A 21,319-nucleotide genomic window follows, 5' to 3' on the forward strand; every position below is an offset into this window, starting at 1 on the left:
TTCTCTTTCCCTTTCTCTCTCTGGCCCTCCCCAGGAGCCCTCCCACACCCCCCAATTCCCACACACATGCGCTTTTTTCACACTTTTTCACTCTCTTTTAAAAAAATAAATGGAAAATTGGTTTAACATTCAAAAATCAAGTAATATAAATAATATACCCTATCAACACAGTAGAGGACAAAATCTGCTTTTTTTCCTAGATCATCTCAGCAGATGAAAAAAAAAATGACAAAATCCAACCCCTTAGCAATAGAAGGAATATAAGAAAATTTCCTCAATCTGATAAAGGCCATCTACAAAAAAATCTAACATTATACTGAATGGTAAAATACTGAATGCTTTCTCCCTACAACCAGAAACAAAACAAAGCTGTCTACTCTTGCCTTTTTTTTTTTAAGACTTTATTTGACAGAGAGAGAGCGCACAAGAGGGGGTAGGCAGCAAGCAGAGCGGGCAGAGGGAGAACCAGACTCCTCATTGCACAAGGAACCTGATGTGAGACTCGATCCCAGGGTGCTGAGATCATGACCTCAGCCAAAGGCAGAAGCTTAACCAACTGAGCCACCCAGGCACCCTACCAGCACTTCTTTTATTCAAACACTGTACTAGACAGTCTAACAAGGAAAATGGTGAGAAATTTAAATAAAAAGCATTCACAATGGAAAGGAAGCAATAAACTGAACCTCTATTTACAGATGACAGAATCTTATATACTAAAACTAAGGAATATACTTAAAAAAAAAAAAAAAAAAAAAAAAAAGATGGGACCAGGGAGGGAGACAAACCATAACAGACTCTTAATCTCAAGAAACAAACTGAGGGTTGCTGGGGTGTGGGGGGAGGGACAGGGTGGCTGGGTTATGGACATCGGGGTGGGTATGTGCTATGGTGAGTGCTGTGAAATGTGTAAGCCTGATGATTCACAAACCTGTACCCCTGGGGCAAATAATTATATTATATGTTTAAAGAATAAACATTGTATGTTTTAAAAAAAGAATATACTAAAAAAACTACAGTTACATTTATCAAGACAGTGGGGTAGGGTAGTGACAGAGGGACAGACACACAGATCAATGCAAGAGAGAACACAAAACTAACCAACATAAATATGCCCAAGAGATAATACAATTTAGTGAAAGACAGACTGTCTTTTCAACAAATAGTGCTGGAATACCTGGACATCCAAAAGCAAAAAAAAGTCTTGACCTAAACCTCACAACTTCATATAACAATTAACTCAAAGTGGATCATGAATTTAATGTAAACATAAAACTATAGAACTTTAGATGAAAACACAGGTGACATCCTTCAAGACCTAAAGAAAAGGGTTCTTAGACTTGGAACCAAAAACATGATCAATAAAAGAAATCAGACTTCAGGATGCCTGGATAGCTCAGTCGGTTAAGCATCTGCCTTCAGCTCAGGTCATGATCCCACTGTCTGGGGATTGAGCCCCACATGTGACTCCTTGCTCAGCAGGAAGCCTGCTTCTCCCTCTGCCTGAGACTCCCCACTCCCCCTGCTTGTGTGTGCATGCTCGTGAACCTACCCTGTCAAATAAATAAATAAAACTTAAAAAAAAAGGTAATCAGACTTCATCAAAATTAAAAACATTTCCCCTGTGCAAGAACTTGTGAAGAAGATGAAAAGATAAGCTGCAGACTGAGAAAATGTTTGCAAACCATGTATTTGACAAAGTCTTATATCTGGAATCTGGAATATATAAAGAACTCGTAAAACTTAACAGTTAAAAAAATACATATATTCTGATTAGAAAATGAGAAAAAGGCACAAATAGAAAGCAAGTAAGTACATATGAAGATGTTCAATATCATTAGCCATTAGGGAAATGCAAGTTAAAGCTACAATAAGGTATCACTGCATACCTATTAGAATAGCTAAAATAAAAAATAACAATAACAAACCTTGGCAAGCATGAAAAACAAGCAGATCTCTCACACACAGCTGATGAGAATATAAAACAAAATAGCCACCCTGGAAAAACAGTTTGGAATGTTCTTATAAAACTAAACTTGCCCTTGCCATACAACCTAAAAGGCTCACTCTTGGGCATCCATCTCAATACACAACTGTATACAAAATCCTGTATGTGAATGTTCATAATTAACTTGTTTCTTAATAGCAACAGTGAATATACCCAAAGTCCTTCAACACATGAGTTTTGATTCACTGAAATATGTATTAATATATCATTCTTGAAATGACAAATCTACAGAGGTGGAAAATAAGACTGCGATAAGGCAGGGAGGACTTTTGGGGTGGGATGCAAATATAAAGGAGCAGCAAGAGGGGTTTTCTTTGTAGTGAGGGAACAATGCAGTACCTTCATTGTGGTGGTAGTTATATGAACTAATACATGGGAGAAAACTGCAAAGAACCATAAACACAAATGAATTCATGTTAAACAAATGGTGCAAAGTGAATAAATGTGGCAGTTTAGTTAAGAGTAATGTACCAATGTCAATTTAATGTCAGTAAGAGTAATGTACCAAGAGTAATGTACCAATGTCAATTTCATGGCTTTATAAAATGTATCACCATTTGGGAAGCTGGGTAAAGGATACACAAGACTGTACTGATTTTGCAACTTCTTGTGAATCTATATTTCAAAATAAAATTTGTTAACAAATAATATGAGAGGGGGAAAAACAGGGTAGAGGTATAGATGAAACAAGAATGGCCATTAATCGCTAATCGTTGAAGATAAATCATAGCTATATGAAGAGTCATAATACTATTTATTTTTCCCCATAATTAAAAGTTAATAAGGGGCGGCTGGGTGGGCTCAGTCAGATAAGCATCTGCCTTCAGCTCAGGTCATGACCCAAGGGTCCTGGGATTGAGCCCCGCATCACATAGGGCTCCATGTGCGGAGGGGAGCCTGCTTCTCCCTCTCCCTCTGCCTGCAGCTGCCCCTGCTTATATTCTCGCTCTTTCTGTCAAATTAATAAATAAAATCTTAAAAAATAAAAAAGCTAATGAAAATATAAGAAAGCCATATATTGTAATATTAACTGCAGCTTCTCCAGCTTATTTTTCTTTGTTAATAGGGATTTCAAATTATTTTCTATAAATTTTTTATTTAAAAGTTTTTAAAGAAATATTTGCTCATATAATCCTCTATCCTCTTTTGTTTTACTCACTTAAAAAATGTAACACTATGGGCGCCTGGGTGGCACAGTGGTTTAAGCCTCCGCCTTCAGCTCAGGTCATGATCTCAGGGTCCCGGGATGGAGTCCCGCATCGGGCTCTCAGCTCAGCAGAGAGCCTGCCTCCCCCTCTCTCTCTGCCTGCCTCTGTCTACTTGTGATCTCTCTCCCTCTCTGTGTGTCAAATAAATAAAAATGAATAATTCTCAACTGAAAAAAAAAAGTAACACTATCGAAAAAAAATTTTAAAGATAAAAAGAACCCTACTGATACTTCTTCCTGAAAATACACTGCTTAATTTGAAAATATTTCATCTAAATACCCAACCTGTATTTCATCCAATTAATTTCACCTGAAAGTTCCAATATCTTTTTCTAACAGTTAAACCGAAAAGATCTTGCTAGAACAGATTTACTATTAGCACAGTAACTCACCATTATAGTGATCAGTCATCACACAATTCAAAATACCCAAAGATGTTTTAACAGTACAAGTTGGGTTTGCATTTGCAATGTAGCCTAATGTATCATAATTAACTTTGAATTGTTTTGTTTTAAAATCGAATGTAGTCTTTTTAAAATTTTCAAACACTTTTTTAAAAAGCAGATGCTGCCAAATTTACACAAGTTACAAAACCATGTTGGTGAATTCAACAAACACATGGGCATCTGAAAAAGTAACAATAATTCACTAAATACTGAGATTTTCACAATGCAATTATTTTTTAATTATTTAAATGTATCTGCATACCAAGGAAAAATGACCAATACTGTTTTCCTCAGTACTGAAATTAATTCAGTAAATTATAGTAGAAACAGGAGACCTGAGCTCTGCATTATCTGTGAGAACTTGAGTAAGTCACCATCTCTCTGAAACTCCATTTCCCCATCTACATACTAAGAGTTAAACCTTTAATCCTGCAGCTCCAAAATCCCATGTAGTGGTGATCTAAAATATACTTCATAACTTTTGACCCATGATCATTCTAATGACAACTTGGAAAAAGATACATAACAATGTGACAGAGATTTCAATCACATTATAAATAATTTTTATAGATTTAAATTATTTGGGAGAACGTTATTCTTGATAATATGAGGTTGGGGTTTCTCAACATCACATTACTGACATTTTGCACTGGATAATTCTTTGTTGTAGGGCTAGCATGTGCACCATAGGAGGTTCAAAAGCATCTACCCACTAAAATACCAATAGAATCCCCCAGCATGGCAACCAAAAAAGTCTCCAGACATTGCCAAAATCACCCCTAGTGGTCAACTATTGTATTAAATTAAAAATGTCCAGGCTCTTTGTGGAGATGGGAAGGAGGAAAAAGAAAAGACTATTTTTGCTTTTGTCAGATAGGAGGAAAGGCATAAGAGATGTTAAGGAACGAACAAAACAAAAAAGTTCAATTGCAACTCACATACTATGAAAAGAAAAAGTACTCTTTTCTTAAAGGCTAACCAAACGTTGTTGTATGTAGCTAATGCAGTAATAGTAATGATATGTATAACAGTACAGAGAGCTGAGGAAAGCCCACATGTATTCCATCTGTACTTTTCTAAGCATTTTCAATAAAAAGTGTCCAAGGTTTTTAAATGAGGATAATGAAGTTAACATAATTCCTCTTCTCCCTTGCATTTGTGAGAAGGCTAAACAGTCTCAAGTTACCTGCTATTCTCCAGCCATAGAGAATATCCACATGAAAACAGTTAATTACAATAAACATCTATCTATTTGAATCAAGTATAAATGTGCTACAAATGCCACGAATAGTTAACACTGAGTAATATCCTAAAGTCCCTTTTGTATTCAAAGAAAGGCCAAAGACCATGAGAAGAAACATTTAAATGTTGCAACAGAAAATTAAACGTTCACACATTCACTTTTTGGCTCTTTAATACTCACTACAAAATCAACTCAGCCATATTTTCCACCAAACAGAAAAATACCCAGTTTCCTTAGTCTATTCTTGGATAGGTCACCAGACTGGGAATAAGAGACCCAGAGTCTATTCCCAGTTGCAAAACAGACTGGTAATCTCAAGCAAATTATTCACTCAGATTAAGGTTCTGCACCCGTATCATGCTGACAATACTGAAAATCTGCCCAGAAACAAGCACGACAAACCCAGGACTTCCTCCTGCACCCAAAGGACAACTGCAAACATATTTTTAGATATATTAAATCTAAAAATCTGAATAGGATTTTATTTATAGCAACATTTAACATAGTTGAAATTTCAAAACTGTGTGGTGCCTTTACCATTGCCCCCTATAAAAGTAATGAAATGCTTTTTTAAAATCACTCCATGCCCAGTTTTGCAAAACTATATGCAAACTATATAAGATAATTATGTAAAACAAAAAAGCTCTTTTTAATTCAAGTTCTTGGGAAGGGCCTTAACTTTTGCATTTCCTAGTAACTCTAGCTTTTAGTCTAGTACACAAGGAGTTCTTTCCTGATACCGTAAAATGTGCTCCAGAACGTCTGCAAAGCAAAAGTTTACCCCATAGCCTAATTACGGAGAGGCCTTAGGACAGTTCTTACCACTAAACATGCAGGCTTTACTAGCGCAACCAATATACGATCCTGGCGTTCATTTTTTGCTCTTATTTGTCTGGTAGACCAAATTACCCATCTGACCTTACGGCACACCATAAGACGGTAAACAGAACCCAGTCCAACAGAACATTTGAAAAAAGCAGGATTAGTAAAGAACGGGAGGGGGACTGTCAATTAACATTCGCCGGTCCCCGCTGACAGGCAGACACTTGTTGGCCACGGACAAGCCACTCACAAAGTTTGCCATCTCGCCGCGAGCAGGGGCCCTGCCTGCGCCGCGGGCCTCGACCCGGAAGACCGGTGCTGGCGGCCCCGCCACGGGCCGAGGCACCCCGGCAAGCAAAGCCCCGGCTTCTCGGCGCTCCTCCGCCGCCTCCCTGCACAAGGGCGCACTCACGCACGCGCGCGCACTCTCACACACGTACACACACAACAAAAGGAAGCCGTGCGAGCCGCGTGCGGAGGTCCACTGGGGGCGCTCGGAAAAGCCCCTCCTCCCGGCCCCCACCACACGGCCCGCGCGGCCTGCTCACTTACTGGAGCGCCCTCGGAGAGGCCCGCGTGCGCGGAGCGCCGCGCCTACCGCCCCGCCGGGCTGTGCTCCGCCGCGCTGTGCTCCGCCGCGCTCACGGGGGGCGGCGACGGCGGCGGCTCTGGGCCCACCACGGCGCAGCCCCGCGCCGCTGCTCCGCCCACCGCCCGGCCGAGGGCCGGCGAAAGTCCGCCCGTGAGGCCGTCGCAGCCGGCCCGGAGCTCGCGACTGCCCTGGCTTCTCAAGAAACCTCTTACGCTGATATCCCCACCCCCACAAACCAAGGGACGTTTAAGCCCCCTCCCTTACTGACCACTCATCAAAAGTAGTACCCAACACAGCACTCCGCACGGTAAAAAAATTTTTCTGTAACCTTCTCCTTAACCCTTCGGCTTACTGATTCTCCACACCTTAACTTACTCGTTTTAGTCTTCCTTTACCTTCCCGCTTCTACCCTAAGAGCTGTATTTACCCCCAAAAATAATCTTTCTAAACCATCTCTCCAATCTTGAAACTTACTTTTCTAGTACAAACATGCATCCTTATAACTTCCTTCCATTACATTTCCTGCTTACCTACTCAAAACCTCTCCACAAATTAACTTTTAGAATGTGTATCAGCTCCCACCAAATCAACTCACAACTTTCTTTGAAACTGCATTTTGTGTGTTCCTTCATTCCCTCCAAAAGAACACTCTCCAACTTAACACAAAGATTTGCCCCAAAGTGCCCTCAAATTTTGTGAACCAATTCCAGAGAGGCCATCACAGTCACTAAAAATATCCATTTCCCAAGCACACCCCCAGTAACTTGACAATGATCTTTCCAAAACATTCTCTACCAATTTACTGGACTCACTCTTAAGACTACCATGCCCATTTCCCCAAAGACTCTAATTATAGAATTTAATGGAATTAACACAGTATGTCTATCATTAAATGTATCTACACATGCAGGTGTGCATGTGTTGACAAATGTACATATACAGGACCCTACAAAACATCAGGTTGAGTATTTCATTCTAATCCCCCAGATACTGGCTCTTCTCAAAAGGAAAACTCCTTGATGCCAACCAAGATTTTCAGGCATCCAACCCCTATCTTGTGAAGTCACTTATCTTTTAAATTAATATAATTATCATTAAAACATTCTCTCTCCATTTCCACTACAACCAGACCTAACAGCTTCCATAAGATCCATTGTTCATCTACTGCACACAAACCACTCAAATAAGGCATGCCGGCGGGTCCTGGAAACAACTCTAGACCAAATCAGGCAGGCTACAGCAAAGATGTGAGATTGGCAAAGTGACCTCCCTGGGCCCTCTTAGGCTTTTCAAAGCTCTGGGACTCCACAGGTCCCTCATTATTAAATTTCAAGACTGACTTAATGCAGAAGGGGGCAGGGGGAAGTAACGAATGGCCTGCGGTTAGATTCTGTAAGTAAAGCTGTACTTGGCAGAGACTACAGCAAGGCACTGATGGAGACTCAAAAACTAGTCAGGTAAGCACTAACAGTCAAACCTTTGATAGTACAAAGGAAAAGCTGATAGACAACAAAGACTGACAAGATAGACTACTACTGCAAAACTGGAAAAACAAAAGTTTAAGAGCAAAGACAAAGCCAAAAAATAAAGGGCCTGGTCTAGATCTTAAATATCATCAATGGAAGATGATGATGGTTTCAAGCACTGAGATTTAAAAAAAATCAAAACAAAATAGTTTAACTATATTTAGTTTTTGAAACTGGCAATACAGCTCCTTTGGACACATTCAATAAATGATAACTAAAACAAGACAAGAAAGCATATTTAGAACTGTGCATCTGGGACTTACCTCTATATAGGTAGTAAGTGAAATGAGAAAACACACCAACCAGCTTCCTAAGAACACTAAGAAATATATGAGATAAAAACCATTATAGAGAAAAAAGAAAAAACTACAGAGGCCATTTTAGATTCCTCAGGACATCTCCTATCATCCAGCCCATTCTTCCCACTTTTTACTTGAACCTCTTTATGTATATGTATGTTGCTAGTTTGTTTGTTTGTTTAATGTATACAAATTACCACTACACACTGATGTGGTTTTGAGGAACTCATGTAGAGGTCAGAAGATGTCAGTATCTCTATTATGCTCTTTTTTTTTCAATACTTATTGCATAATGCACCATTTTTATAAACATCATGGGTGGAGAGGACTGTCCTTATGTGCACAGAGAAGGAACAGGCTCCTGGCATTAGTTATTTCCTAGATAGCATTATGTTTTCCCAGTATTTTCTCTGCTACAAGTTACTTGACTCTCCTCTTCTCCTTACTTGCATTCCTATTCAGGTCAACCCCAACCTCTTCATTCATTTCTGTTCTACGCTTTTACTAGCTTCTATCAGCTTATTAACGTTCTTCTGTCAACAAAATACCCTGTGTCCTTTGCCTTTCATATTAGTACACCTCTACCTTTTTGCCCTTGCATATGAATGGCTAGGATTTTGCAAGTATAACTTATAAAGAACTTTAAAGAACAGGTAAACGTAACAAAATTGTTTATCTCCATCGCACACCATAAATCAGATACTATCTATCATCTCTTGCCTGGATTGTTGTGACTGCCCCTTCATCTTTTCTCAAGCTTGGCTCTTTTCGGACAACCTAATTCTCTCGTGACTTAGCTATCCATTCTCCTACTCCTTCAGCTTGCTAAAAGGACCAATTGCTTCTTGCTCCAAAGGGCGACTCCTATTACTAAAAAATCTCTTTGCAATTTACATTACTCACTTAAACCATTCCATCTACAACATCCACCAAGTTCCAAAATACCCTCCCCTCTCCCTTCCCAAAGACTTCAATTCTACTTTGTACCACAGTCAGCCATTATTCTCGGTAACTTCAACAATGATGCTGAAGTACCTTCTACACCCTGACCTTCCTCAACTCCTAAAGCCTTCAACTGCACTTCAGCCACCCACACATATATAATGAAAATAGGTCACCAATTGGAAGTGCTGTACTATTAGGATTCTAACTTCAGAGACCTCCTTTTTTCTTTTTTTTTTTAACCACAACTACTTTATTGTTCTATGCCTGCTCTTTACCTCCTTTGGGCTTCCCTAGTCTCCCCGCAAAATTTAAATCTGTCCATCAGCCATTTAATATTGCCCTCTCCAGAATATCATGACCTTCCATTATATTTACCATGCACCTCCCCAATGACAGACAATCTTCACCATCTGTTTTCTTCACACCCACACACTGGATGTTAAGTACCACCAGAAAGCTATGAAGTCTTCCACAACTGATTTATTCTAAATACAATTTTCTATCTCATTGACTAACCCTAGTCATTTTCATATTTAAATCTTTAATCCCATCAAAAATCAATCTTTCCCATAAAATTCCTTCAAATCACACCTTCTCTACCTGTAATCAAATCCTCTTTACAGCTTGCAGAATGCTGTATTTTCATCCATCTGTTACTTCTTGCCTCCAGTTTTGGAAAAAGAGCTGTTCCTCCTTCTTAAAATAAACTTAATACAATTCCTACATTCAATGTTTCCATATTCTCCCAACCCACTCAGGCCTTTACTCCCATGCACTGTGCTCTCTGATCTGCTCTCCTAAAGACCAAAAAAAAATTTTATATACCAAATCCTATGACCTACCATCCAAGTCCTTATCCCCTCTTTGGCAATGACACTTGAACTACCACTGAGAGTTTATGTCACTGTACAACAGGATTCTACTGTGGTCTCTCTAGTTGCTGCTTCTATCTCCAACAAGTACTGGTCCTCATCTTAGCCCAAATAGAGGGTATTTTCCCAAGTTCAGTCTTTCTCTAATTCTCTCCCCTTTGGCATTTCATCTCTTAACATTGCTTCTGTATTTTCATTCCTCAGCTACCCTCAGCTCCCAAAAACAATCTTTAAACCATCCCCCACTGCTACAATCTAATTTATTTCTTAGGAACTAGAATATATAATGATTTATTTTCACCTATATTCTTCAATTATTGCTTCAATTAATACCTCAATTATCAGTCCAAATAATTTCATTGCCATTAGCACCCTACCAAATCCAGAATTAGCAGCTTCAATTATTAACTCTAGGTACATATTCCCAAATCTGTTAGACCTCCTTCCTCAGCTGAATTCAGTATTCCTAACTCTAGCTAAAAAATTCCCCTTGCCTACTTCCACTGGTGCCCCACACACTGGTCATGTCTTAAAACTGAAGTAAGTATTCTTCCCCACCAAAATAGTTCTGCTAACTGATCCAATAATTTTTATTAATGGCACTACCATTCTCAAGTTACCCAAGAAAAGCCCCAGTTTCCCTTTTTTCTCTTTTCCTCCAGTTTCCCAAAAGCCATTTGCCATCAAATCTCTCAATTCTTTCTTCTATATATCTGCTTTCTTTTATTCCCGTTACCACCACAGCAACTTGGGTTCTCAGAACTTCACACTTTTGTTATAGTTTTCTGACTTGTCTCCTAGTCACTAGGTTCTCTTCATTGCAAAAACAAAACATAACAAAAACAGGTCACCACATATGTATTCTTAAATCACCTCATTTCCCCACTCAGAACTCATCAGTGGTTCCCCACTACACACTGAGTCAAGTTAAAAGTCTTTAGACTTCCAAAAAACAGAAACTAGCCAATAGCCCAACAATTGTGAAATGAACAAATACACTGTGATATGTTCATAATGGAATCCCACAGAGAAGTGAAAAAGAATGAACTACTGCTATATGCATCACGGATGAATCTCACAGACATGGTGAGCTTAAGAAGCCAGACACAGATGTATGATTCCACTAATAAGAAACTCAAAAACATAAAACTACTCTGCCGTAACAGAGATCAGAATAGTACAGCTGACCCTTGAACAATGCAGAGGTTGCAGAGTCAACCTCTCCCCACAGTGGTCGAAAATCAAGGTATGACTTTTGACTCCCAGAAACTTTACCAATAGCCTACTGTTGACCAGAAGGCTTACCAATTACAAACTATAGATTAACATGTATTTTGTATATCATATGTCATATATACTGCATTCTTACAATAAAGTAGGCTAGAGAAAGGAAAATGTTATTTAAAAAATCATAAAGAAAACACAGTACTATACCATAATTATCAAGAAGAATTATACTTGTAAGTAGATCTGTGCAATTCACACCCATGTTGTTCAAGAGTCACTGTAATTACTTTTCAGTGAACAGGACATCAACTTGAAGGTGACCAATTAGGGAGTCTCCTGGCGTGTTGGAAATGTTGAACTCAATAGTGGTTACATAAAATGTCTATCTTCAAAAATTCTGTGACCTTAAGATTTGAGCACTTTATGTAGGTAAAGATGAATCAATCAATAAGTAAAAATCCATTTACTCTAGATTTTTAGATGTTTCCTCTACTTCACAGCCTTATTTCCCTCCATTCAAAATATGAACCCTAAATTCCAGCTAATCTAGACTACCAACCCCTAAACACATCCACAACTTTTCTGTCATTAATATCATACTCCCTCTTTTTGGAATACCAACCCTCACCATTTGCCTACTATAATCCTATACATCCTTCAAGGCCTAAGCTACACACCAACTTCTCTACAAAGTTGAATCTGCCATAGTACTTCTGTCATAGACAGATGCATACACATTTTTGTCCCTTGATAAACTCCTAAAAAAAAAATGAACTATGTCATACATAAACATGTATCCTTCACACTGCCTACCATGAAACATTACACAGTAAGTATACAAAAATACTCCCCGAAGAAATGCTTGCAGTCCCTCAAAAGCACTCTTCAATCCCACCCTTCCTTCTCAAACCTATCCATTACTGTCTCTACTTGCAATTCATTCAATTTACATATTTAATCATTCAATAAAAAAACTGAGGACCTACTATCTGCAAGAAACTGCAACTACTTACCCTAATGTACCCCACTAAACTACCCCAACATGTATTCCAGTTTCAGTTGCTGCCTTTTGAATTTTACCCCAGCTCTAAATTTCCAGTCATCCTCCCCTCCTGTTGCCATCCAATCGCATTCTCCCCCTCATTTCTAATCCTGCTATCAAGCCAATTCAAGTTCTTAAGTTTCTCCAGTAGCATCCTAACTGGGTCTGTCACCCCCCAATAGTGGCAAAGTAACTACCACCACACTGGCACCAATCTACTCTGTACAGTATAGCTATCATCAGATTAAGATATTTAATATACAGGCCTTTATTCCATTCTCTACTCAAAAAAGTTGAGTAACTACATATTATGATGTGTGAACATACTTTAATCCTATGTTAACATACTTTAATCCTCAAATCCTCGCCTCAGCCCTTGCCAGAAGGTATAATAATTACCAATTTCTTCTTTTTTTAAACATTTTATTTACTTGTCAGAGAGAAAGTTAGAGAGCACAAGCAGGGAGAAGCAGGCTCCCTGGTTGAGCACGGACCCCAATTCAGGGCTTGATCCCAGGACCCTGGGATCATGACCTGAGCTTAAGGCAGAGGTTTAACTGGCTGAGACACCCATGTATCCCAATAAATTATCAGTCTCTTTTTTTTTTAAGAGTTTATATAATTGACAGAGAAAGACAGCCCGAGAGAGGGAACACACATGTTGTGGGGACTGAGAGAGGTAAGAGAAGAAGAAGCAGGCTTTCCGCCCAGCAGGGAGCCTGATGCAGGGCTCAATCCCAGGACTCTTGAGATCATGCCCTGAGCCAAAGGCAGACACTTAACAAACTGAGCCACCCAGGCGCCCCAATAATTATCAATTTTTTGAAGAGAATATAAGAGTCTCAGAAAGGAAGCAATTCTCTCCAGAATCACAGCACATGTAAAACGGAAGGGCCAAGACTAAAACCCAGCTTCTGTTTGCTTACTAAGCACATTACATCTACTTAGCTTAGCTTTCAAGGCCATCCATTTTCCACCCAACCCCACTGACTCTTCCTACCCTTTATCATTATGCCCTATTCATGAACTCTCTGTGTACCAAACTACAAGCTGTGATCAATTATTTAGTTAGTCATGAAATCAGTTTGTGAGTGACAGTCATCTTTTTTTGGCCAAATAGAAGAGAATGGAAAACGTTTGAGTATATCCAACATAGTAAGGGATATGGCTACTGAAGCATTTTGTTTTATACTTACACACAAACATTCAAACCATATAGTAGCTGAAGACATGACATATATTTCTTACTGTGGATCACAATTAAAAAAAAAATTTTAAACACTAACTCACTATTCCCCACATGTCTTTGGCTTCTCACCTTCAAGTCTTTGCTTTTGCTAATCCCTCAGATTGGAAGGCTCTCTTTCCAGGAATTCCTACCAGTAAGAATCCTATCCATACCTTCAAAGACTAGCTAAAAAGCCATTTGTATGCCATTAAAAATGTAGTCCCAGGTTTCCCTCTAGTCAAATGTCTTTCCCTAACTTTTAACTTCCATAACATTTCGTACTTAAGATATGCTGAATATAATGTAGTTATTTGTGCACAAGTCCAGCTTCACTACTAGAATATAAATCCCAAAGGATTTATTCCTAACTACATCTAACAATGTTTTACATACAGCAAATGTTCATTATCTGTTGCCTAAACTCACCCCATCATTTTCTGAAAACTGCTTTAAATCCACATCATAAACAATTTCTAATACATTCTAAACTTTGATTTACTATTATCCTTCAAATTGTCTTACTATCTTCCTCCCAAAAATAACCATTTCAAATAATCCTTTAAACTTTCAATCTTTTCTTGCTTTCTGCTAAACATAACCTATAATGTATCAATAATCTTTTTCTTCTTTCAGAATCATACTTTCTGTGGGATAACACCTTTCCTTCTCCATCTGGTTATCTTCCACTTTACTCCTAGTTCTCTACATTCATAATAATAGATTTTATATTCTTTAAACAGATCTTTCTTTCATTTTCTCTTTAACTAGACTTCCTCAAATATTTCAATTCATATTACAGTATACGTATTTGTCAGCCCAATAAATCCTTTCCAGAAAAAAAGGCAGGTTATGAATAAATTGAAACAATCAGAAACATATAAGCCATTTAGAGCTTCTAAATTATCTGATACTTTCATTCATTCATTTATTCAACAAGCATGTGTCTACTAGACATATGCCCTCAATTCTCTGACTATTCTATTCTGTAATTCAGAAAGCAGCTTTGAGAAAAGCATGCAGGAAAATGCCAGGATAGCAGAGCCAAGTTGACTCATGCTCTTCACTCACAGAGACCAAGTAATTTGTGGGGTACAGGCTCATAAAAGGAAAAACTAAAAGTTACACTAGACATAGATGGAAACAGACCCCCCCACCTTCCTTGTTCCAGGGAGCTCAGAATCTACCCAGCAAAGGAGAATTTGAAGAAGAACAAACCAGTAGGAGTAGCTAAAATGAAATAGGCAGAAAGCATTCAGACAAAAATAGATCCAGACTCTAGGTTCATTCTAGGGCTGCAAGAGAAATTTGGAGCACTTTAGTTCCTCTCCTGAGATCCCTAAGGAATCCTTTCAAATATCTAGCTAAAGTATGGTACACTTAAATCTTTTCCCCTAACCTTAGCCAATATTCATTTCTCCACTCCCTGAACTCCTACAGCATTTACTATCCATAGAACTCATTTGCGATCTTAATCATAAACGGTCTTGTTCACAGTAATTAAAGTGTTTGTTAACAAATATACCTAGAATTTATTTACATATTAAAATCTGTGAGGTCCTAGGGGCACCTACGTGACTCAGTTGATTAAAATCAGTGAGGCCCTCTTTAAAATAGTTACCTTGGGAGGCTACCACTCACCCATTTATTCACTGCATCCATCCATCCATCTGATGCACTTAACCAACACTTACTTAGTGTTCGACTACATACAAGTGAAGCTATCATCATTATTCAGCATATTTCCAACTTCATCACAGGGAGTGTTTTCCAAAGTCAGTTAGTAAGTCAATCAAGAAAGCCATTCCTATTTCTGTGACTAAGTGAATTTAAACCAAAACTATTCTTCATTCACTCTATTTGCTCTTGTCGGATCTGATGGATCTTCAGCATTTCTAAAAATCAAATCTTTCAAACTAAAAAGCTTTGTCACCAATGAGACTAGTCAGAATAACATTATGCCTTGCACTATTCGTAACTGCCATACTGAAGGGACTATGAGCTCTGAGGATGGCGACCACGTTTAAACCAGTTTACAACCCAGTCCCCCCAAAGCACACAATAGGTACTTAGTAAATAGAAAAATTGTATAGAATGTGCTGGAGGCTCAGAAGGGAATTCAGAAAAGGTGATCCAAAAATGTTCTGAATGCTACTACTGAAAATGACTACCAAAATACAAAAATTCTCATTTGGAGGTATATTTTTGATACCTGTTTTACAAAATCAACTTTCTGAAATCCTACACTGTTACTAAATTACTTCATAAATGTCCTTCTCCTCCTAAAAAAAAATATAAATACTATAAATTCCTTGAGAAAATAAATTTCACCTAACACTTTTTTACTATCATGCCAAAAATGAATTAAATCAAACAGATTCTTAAAACAGCTAAAAATGTCTAAGCAGTCATTTAGGTAAGAAAATGCAAATTAAACCAGCCACCAACTCCAAATCCAGACTTAAAATTTACTCAGATTTGGGCACCAAGGTGGCTCAGTCTGTTAAGTGTCCAACTCTTAATTTTGGCTCCAGTCATGATCTCAGGGTTATGAGATCAAGCCCCACATGAGGACTGCTTAAGATTATCTCTCTCCCTTTCCCTCTGTCCCTCCTCCCCCACAACCCCTTCCATGCTCATGCTCTAAAATAGTAATAATAACAATAACAATAATAATAATCTACTCATCTTAAACTAGCCTCAGATTAGAACAGAATCTTTGGTCCCACCGCTTCAATGCTTTAGCAAGACTGTGCCAATCCCATTCTAATCCATTCTGTCTTCTTCCCTTAAATCCAAAGGCTTCAACAGTCAGATATCCCTTTTGTCCATCACTCTCTCTCTCTCACACACACACACACAAATTTTTTTCTACAGACTCCCATGGTACTCAGCAATTTGACACAGTCCCACTATTATCACTGACATTGAACACTCCTTTCCATCATTCATTCAACAGGTACTTATTAAACACTTAAAAATTAAACTGTTTAGAGTTCCCCGAAGATTAAGGAAAAGTCTTGGATCCAGAGTAGGCTCCAGTCAAGCCATCCTTTGCAGAACAGAGAGAATAATTCCCATAAGCAAATACAAGATTTAGCAGTATATAATCTGCATGTGAATGCTTTTCTTATTCAAAGTAAAGATTCTCAAGAGGTGAGGTTACTTAAACAAGACTTCTGAAAAAGGGAGCAAGTTCTTTCTATTCTCCCCATCCCTCTACTGACTTAGCGATGTTAAATCTCATACACCAGGGCGCCTGGGTGGCTCAGTGGGTTAAGCCGCTGCCTTCCGCTCGGGTCATGATCTCAGGGTCCTGGGATCGAGGCCCGCATCGGGCTCTCTGCTCAGCAGGGAGCCTGCTTCCCTTCCTCTCTCTCTGCCTGCCTCTCTGCCTACTTGTGATCTCTGTCTGTCAAATACAATAAATAAAATCTTTAAAAAAAAAAAAAAAACTCATACACCAATTTCAAAAACCAGTATTTTACAAATAAATCCTAATATATGGGCAGCATACTTTTTTCTACCACATTTCCAGGATATTAGTGACTTAAATATGCAAATTTCCTTGTAACTGCCACAAATCTGTCTCACCACTGTAAATTTAAATCTCCTTCACATCAACTATACCCAAATGTCCTCAGAATTCTTTACCCTCTCTTCAGCCTCCTACAAATTTACCACCTCCATCACACTCTCACCTTCATCTTCTTCTCCCTTTTATCACAATTCCCTATCAGTCCTTCCCTCCACAAAAAAGAAACATATTATCTACAACAATTCATTCCTTCCTAACAACTCTTTGAATTGCTACAGAAGCCTGGAAAGAAGAGTCAAGGGTCCTTTTTACTCCATTCCCAGATCCCCCACTCTAACACTCTCCAGAAGACTGTCAAAGAACACTACACAATTGACCTGGTAACTAATTCCAAGATGAACAACTATCATTGCCAACCAACTCCTCTCTAACTAGCAACCTTTATGCTGCAAAGAAGTTGTTTTCCACAACTTAGTGTTTCTCACAGGTCCGTCCATTAAACTTCCTTCTACCTTCTCACCCAGTCTAATTCCAGCCTAATTCTAAATGCTTTCTCTTTAATAATATTAAAGATATAGGGCGCCTGGGTGGCTCAGTGGGTTAAAGCCTCTGCCTTTGCCACAGGTCATGATCTCAGGGTCCTGGGATCAAGCCCCGCATAGGGCTCTCTGCTCGGCAGGGAGCCTGCTTCTTCCCTCTCTCTCTGCCTGCCTCTCTGCCTACTTGTGATCTCTCTCTCTCAATCAAATAAATAAATACTAAAAAAAAAAAAAAAAGAGATTATTAAAGATATAAAGACAGCTAATAAAAAAGCTAAAATAGTAACTACCAAAGGTTTGAAAGGAGGAGAACGGGGATAATGCCAGGGACACAAATCCTTTCCATTCATATAAGTCTTCCGAGTCCTTCATAATGTCATTTTAATCAATCAAGAAATAACAGTACATGTATATTACTTGCAGACCTGATGAAAAGCATGATAAGAACTACAAAACTTAATGCTTACAGCAGTAGCCTCTGGAAAGTGGGACTGCAATGGACAGGTGAGACAGGGGCTACTGCTCTTCACTAGATGCTCCCTCAGGACAATTTTACTTTTAATTATGCACATGCTATTTCATACAATTTTAAAGGGAAGAAAAATAATGACATACTATATTTAAGTATGTATTTAAGTAATATTTAAGTATAAATATTTAATATAATATTTATATTTAAGTCCATTAAACCTACAGAAATTAAGTGATAATATACAGTGCAGGTGAGAGTAAAGAAAACAGACTCTCTCATTCTGTGATAACAATAAAAATGGGTACACCCTACTATGTAATATACTGAAGCCGCTGAAAATAAAGAGTAAACCTAAGTGCACTGACATAAAAGTTTTCCAAATTAAAAAAAAAAAAATCCTGGATTATTTCCATTAAAATATTTTAATGAAAGTCCCTCTCATATCTAATGACAAATTCTCATCCTTCTTTAGATATACTTGCTAAACAAATGAATGACTGAATTTTCCCATCCCTCTCCCAAATTTCTTTCCGTCTTCTCCATTAATCCTTCCACCCTCTACTTCCATAAAAAGATTGTTTATACTATCCTCTCCTCAGTTCAATTATATTACAATGTAATGTGTACATTGTAATATTCTTTCTTAATAATAAAAAATGAGTAATTTTCAGGTATCTTAAGAGTAGGGTTCTAGCCTGCATTTCCCTCTTGAAAATCTTGTCCGGTGGGAGCTGAGCAAATCCAACAAGCCTTGGTTCATTTCCTGATATGGAAATGCTAATATTCCCTCTAACCTGGCTCTAGAATCATCCAGTCTCTTCAGGTTCCCCTAGACCTCAAGACAACCAACCAGTCCTGACCTCCTTGCAACATAAGACCAAAACAGATATTCTCAATCCTCCATTCTGCAGGCCCACATTTTGCAGGCTGATGCATTTTCTTCAATACCACAATGCCTCAGTGAGAGTATACATTCAGGAACCATGAATAGCAAAAGATCTCCCACCAGCTCCAGAGTTAGGAACCAATCCCATCAGACTAATTTGGGATCCAAAAGGAGCCTCCAAAGAAAGGCCACCGTGCACGGACTCCCCCCACCATTACTTATAACCCTGTGTACTGCAACCCAGGGTTAATAATATGGCATCAGTTCTCCTGGACCAGATACGCTGGGCAGTGGAGAAGAAAACCGCCAAGTCAAGTAATTTCCATTCCAGCATTAGTGTTCACCCGGCCTCTACTAAATGACAATACTTCAAATTTGCTAAAACCTAAACTCATGGCTTAGGGGATCCCTGTAGGTCAGGCGTTTTCTTACCGTCTGTTTCAGAAATTCTCATATTCAATAGTGCAGGTCTAAAACGTCTCAGACACAAACTACGGACTAAGGTCTAATTCTCAGTGACCCCAACCACTGCGGGACCGCACTTACCAGATGTCATCTACAGAAGAGCCCAAACAGGTTCAGAACTAGGCCATCCTGGCCCATCTGGAATAACTCTTTAGTCCTTGGGCCAACATTTATTAATTCTACTACATCTGTCTATTCTATCATGCATTCTCTTCATAGTCTCTAGAATTTAGCACTTCCTCTGGCTTCAAACGCGATCCTTTCTATTCGCGGAAATTGCTTGTATCCCTTCTTTCCTTTCCTTAGAAACGCTTCAGTTCTTTCCATAACGAAATACCTAATGTATCTGCACAATGAACGCCCCCCGGACTCCTCAAGGCTCCTCCACCGCCACCCTCTGCATTCCTCCACCTACCCGGCATCTTTCCCTCCGGCCTCTCTCTCCCCGCACATACTCCCACTACGTTCCCCGCAAGGATTCCCTTTTCTCCAACCCCTGCCCTTCCCTTCTCCCAAAGAACACACTCCGGCAGCAACAGTGACTGAGGCCTGCGGTGCATAAAGCACTGCACCAGGCACGACGGACAGAGAACTGGTGTCTCCCTAGCCTTTTCACACCCACACCCAGCACCCTCCGGCCTCCCCCTGCAAACCTCCCACCTCCTTCCCTACCTCTGACACCCGCCTCAGGCCTCGGAGGCCGCCTTCTCGCCTCCGCCACCCCCGTCATTATCCTTTCTCAACCCCCCAACCCACCATCCGCGCCCTGCTTCCTCCCGTCCCCTCAGCCAGCTCCTGCGCTTCCCTCGGCCTCGGCCGCTCCCCTGGCTACCCCCAGCCTCGCTACGGCTCACTCCCCCCGGGGTCAGGCCGTTACCGCCGCGCGCTCCCCCCGCGCGCCGCACCCCCTCCTCCGCCCTCCCCCGGGCCCGGGCCTGCCAGGCCCAGCGCTTTACCGCGGGCGGGCGCCGAGTCGCGCGGTCACTGACTGCAAGCGGCGGCAGCTCCAACCTTTCTAGGGGCCTTGAGAGGAGGGGAAGGGGGGGAGGGGAGAGAACTTTTGCTGTGGCAGCTTCGGCAACAGCTCCCACCCCTGCGCCTTTCTCCTCTTCCTCCCCCTCCTCCTCCTCCTCTTCCTCCTTCTCTTCCTCCTCCCAGAGCAGTCGAGACGCAGACATGCCGCGGCTAGAGCGCCGCCGCGGTCGCCGCCACTGCCGGCGCGGTGCATTGTGGGAAGCCTCGCTCACGGGAAGCGCTCCGCGGCGCCAGCCCTCCCTGGCCGGGAGACCAGGCTGGGAAGACCCAGCGTGGCTTCGATTCCGGCGCCTGCGTGTCACTGGCCCAGCGTGGCCGGGGAAGCTGGCCCCGAGCCACGGGTGCCCCCGGGGTAGGCATGAGGGAAAGCAATTCGGGAAATACGGGCCCTGAAGAAATCTCTTCGACAGGGGGTCAAGCCTTCCGCAGTAACCAATGCCTAGCGCCCTGAGAAGTGGAGGCCTCGGGGGTCGGGAGCGTTTCAGGCCCTGGGGAAAAGGAAGGGGCGGGGACCTAGGTGAAGGACCTGTCTACCAGAATCTCCTGGCTTTTTCGGTTCTCGTCTCTTATCTACCCTCTCCCCCATCACCTCCAGTCGTTGACCTCTATTACCCCAAATGCCATCTCTTCCGGAAGCAGCCCTCCTGGGCTTTTGAAGCCAGCAAACCTTGTTAGTGTCTGCAAACTGAGAAGCAGGATGTGAGTCTAAAGAAAGACTCTGTTCCTGGACCCTGTTGCTCAGGGTCTTACAGATACCTCCCTCTTGCCTCACCTGGGGCCCAAACCTACCTCTTTATGGTAAAGACTTAGGAATGATCTATATACATCAGAGCTAGAATCACCATGGAGGCCCTTTAAGTGACCTTAGCCAAATTGTGACCTCTTTTTAAGGGTGCCTTCAGTCCACTGACATTTATAAGGTGCCTTGGGGTG

General features: G+C 40.5%; 1 protein-coding gene across 7 annotated transcripts in view; it reads right to left on the reverse strand.

Moving 5' to 3' along the window:
• ZNF148 (zinc finger protein 148) overlaps positions 1 to 20,567 on the reverse strand; it is a 119,080-nt gene extending 98,513 nt beyond the window's left edge. For 3 of the 7 annotated variants that reach the window (XM_059162947.1, XM_059162940.1, XM_059162943.1), the window contains exon 1: positions 20,308 to 20,431. Coding sequence is in view for 1 of the 7 variants with exons in the window: in XM_059162946.1 (XP_059018929.1) it covers positions 20,308 to 20,529 (222 nt within the window). In the remaining 6 variants the exon portion in view is untranslated. Of the gene's footprint in view, positions 1 to 20,307 lie in introns of all 7 variants that reach the window. The other 4 variants (XM_059162946.1, XM_059162942.1, XM_059162944.1 and 1 more) reach the window with 4 other exon arrangements.
• Positions 20,568 to 21,319: the final 752 nt, after the last annotated feature.

This window comes from Mustela lutreola, chromosome 2, assembly GCF_030435805.1.
Source record: "Mustela lutreola isolate mMusLut2 chromosome 2, mMusLut2.pri, whole genome shotgun sequence".
Taxonomy (NCBI): domain Eukaryota; kingdom Metazoa; phylum Chordata; class Mammalia; order Carnivora; family Mustelidae; genus Mustela; species Mustela lutreola.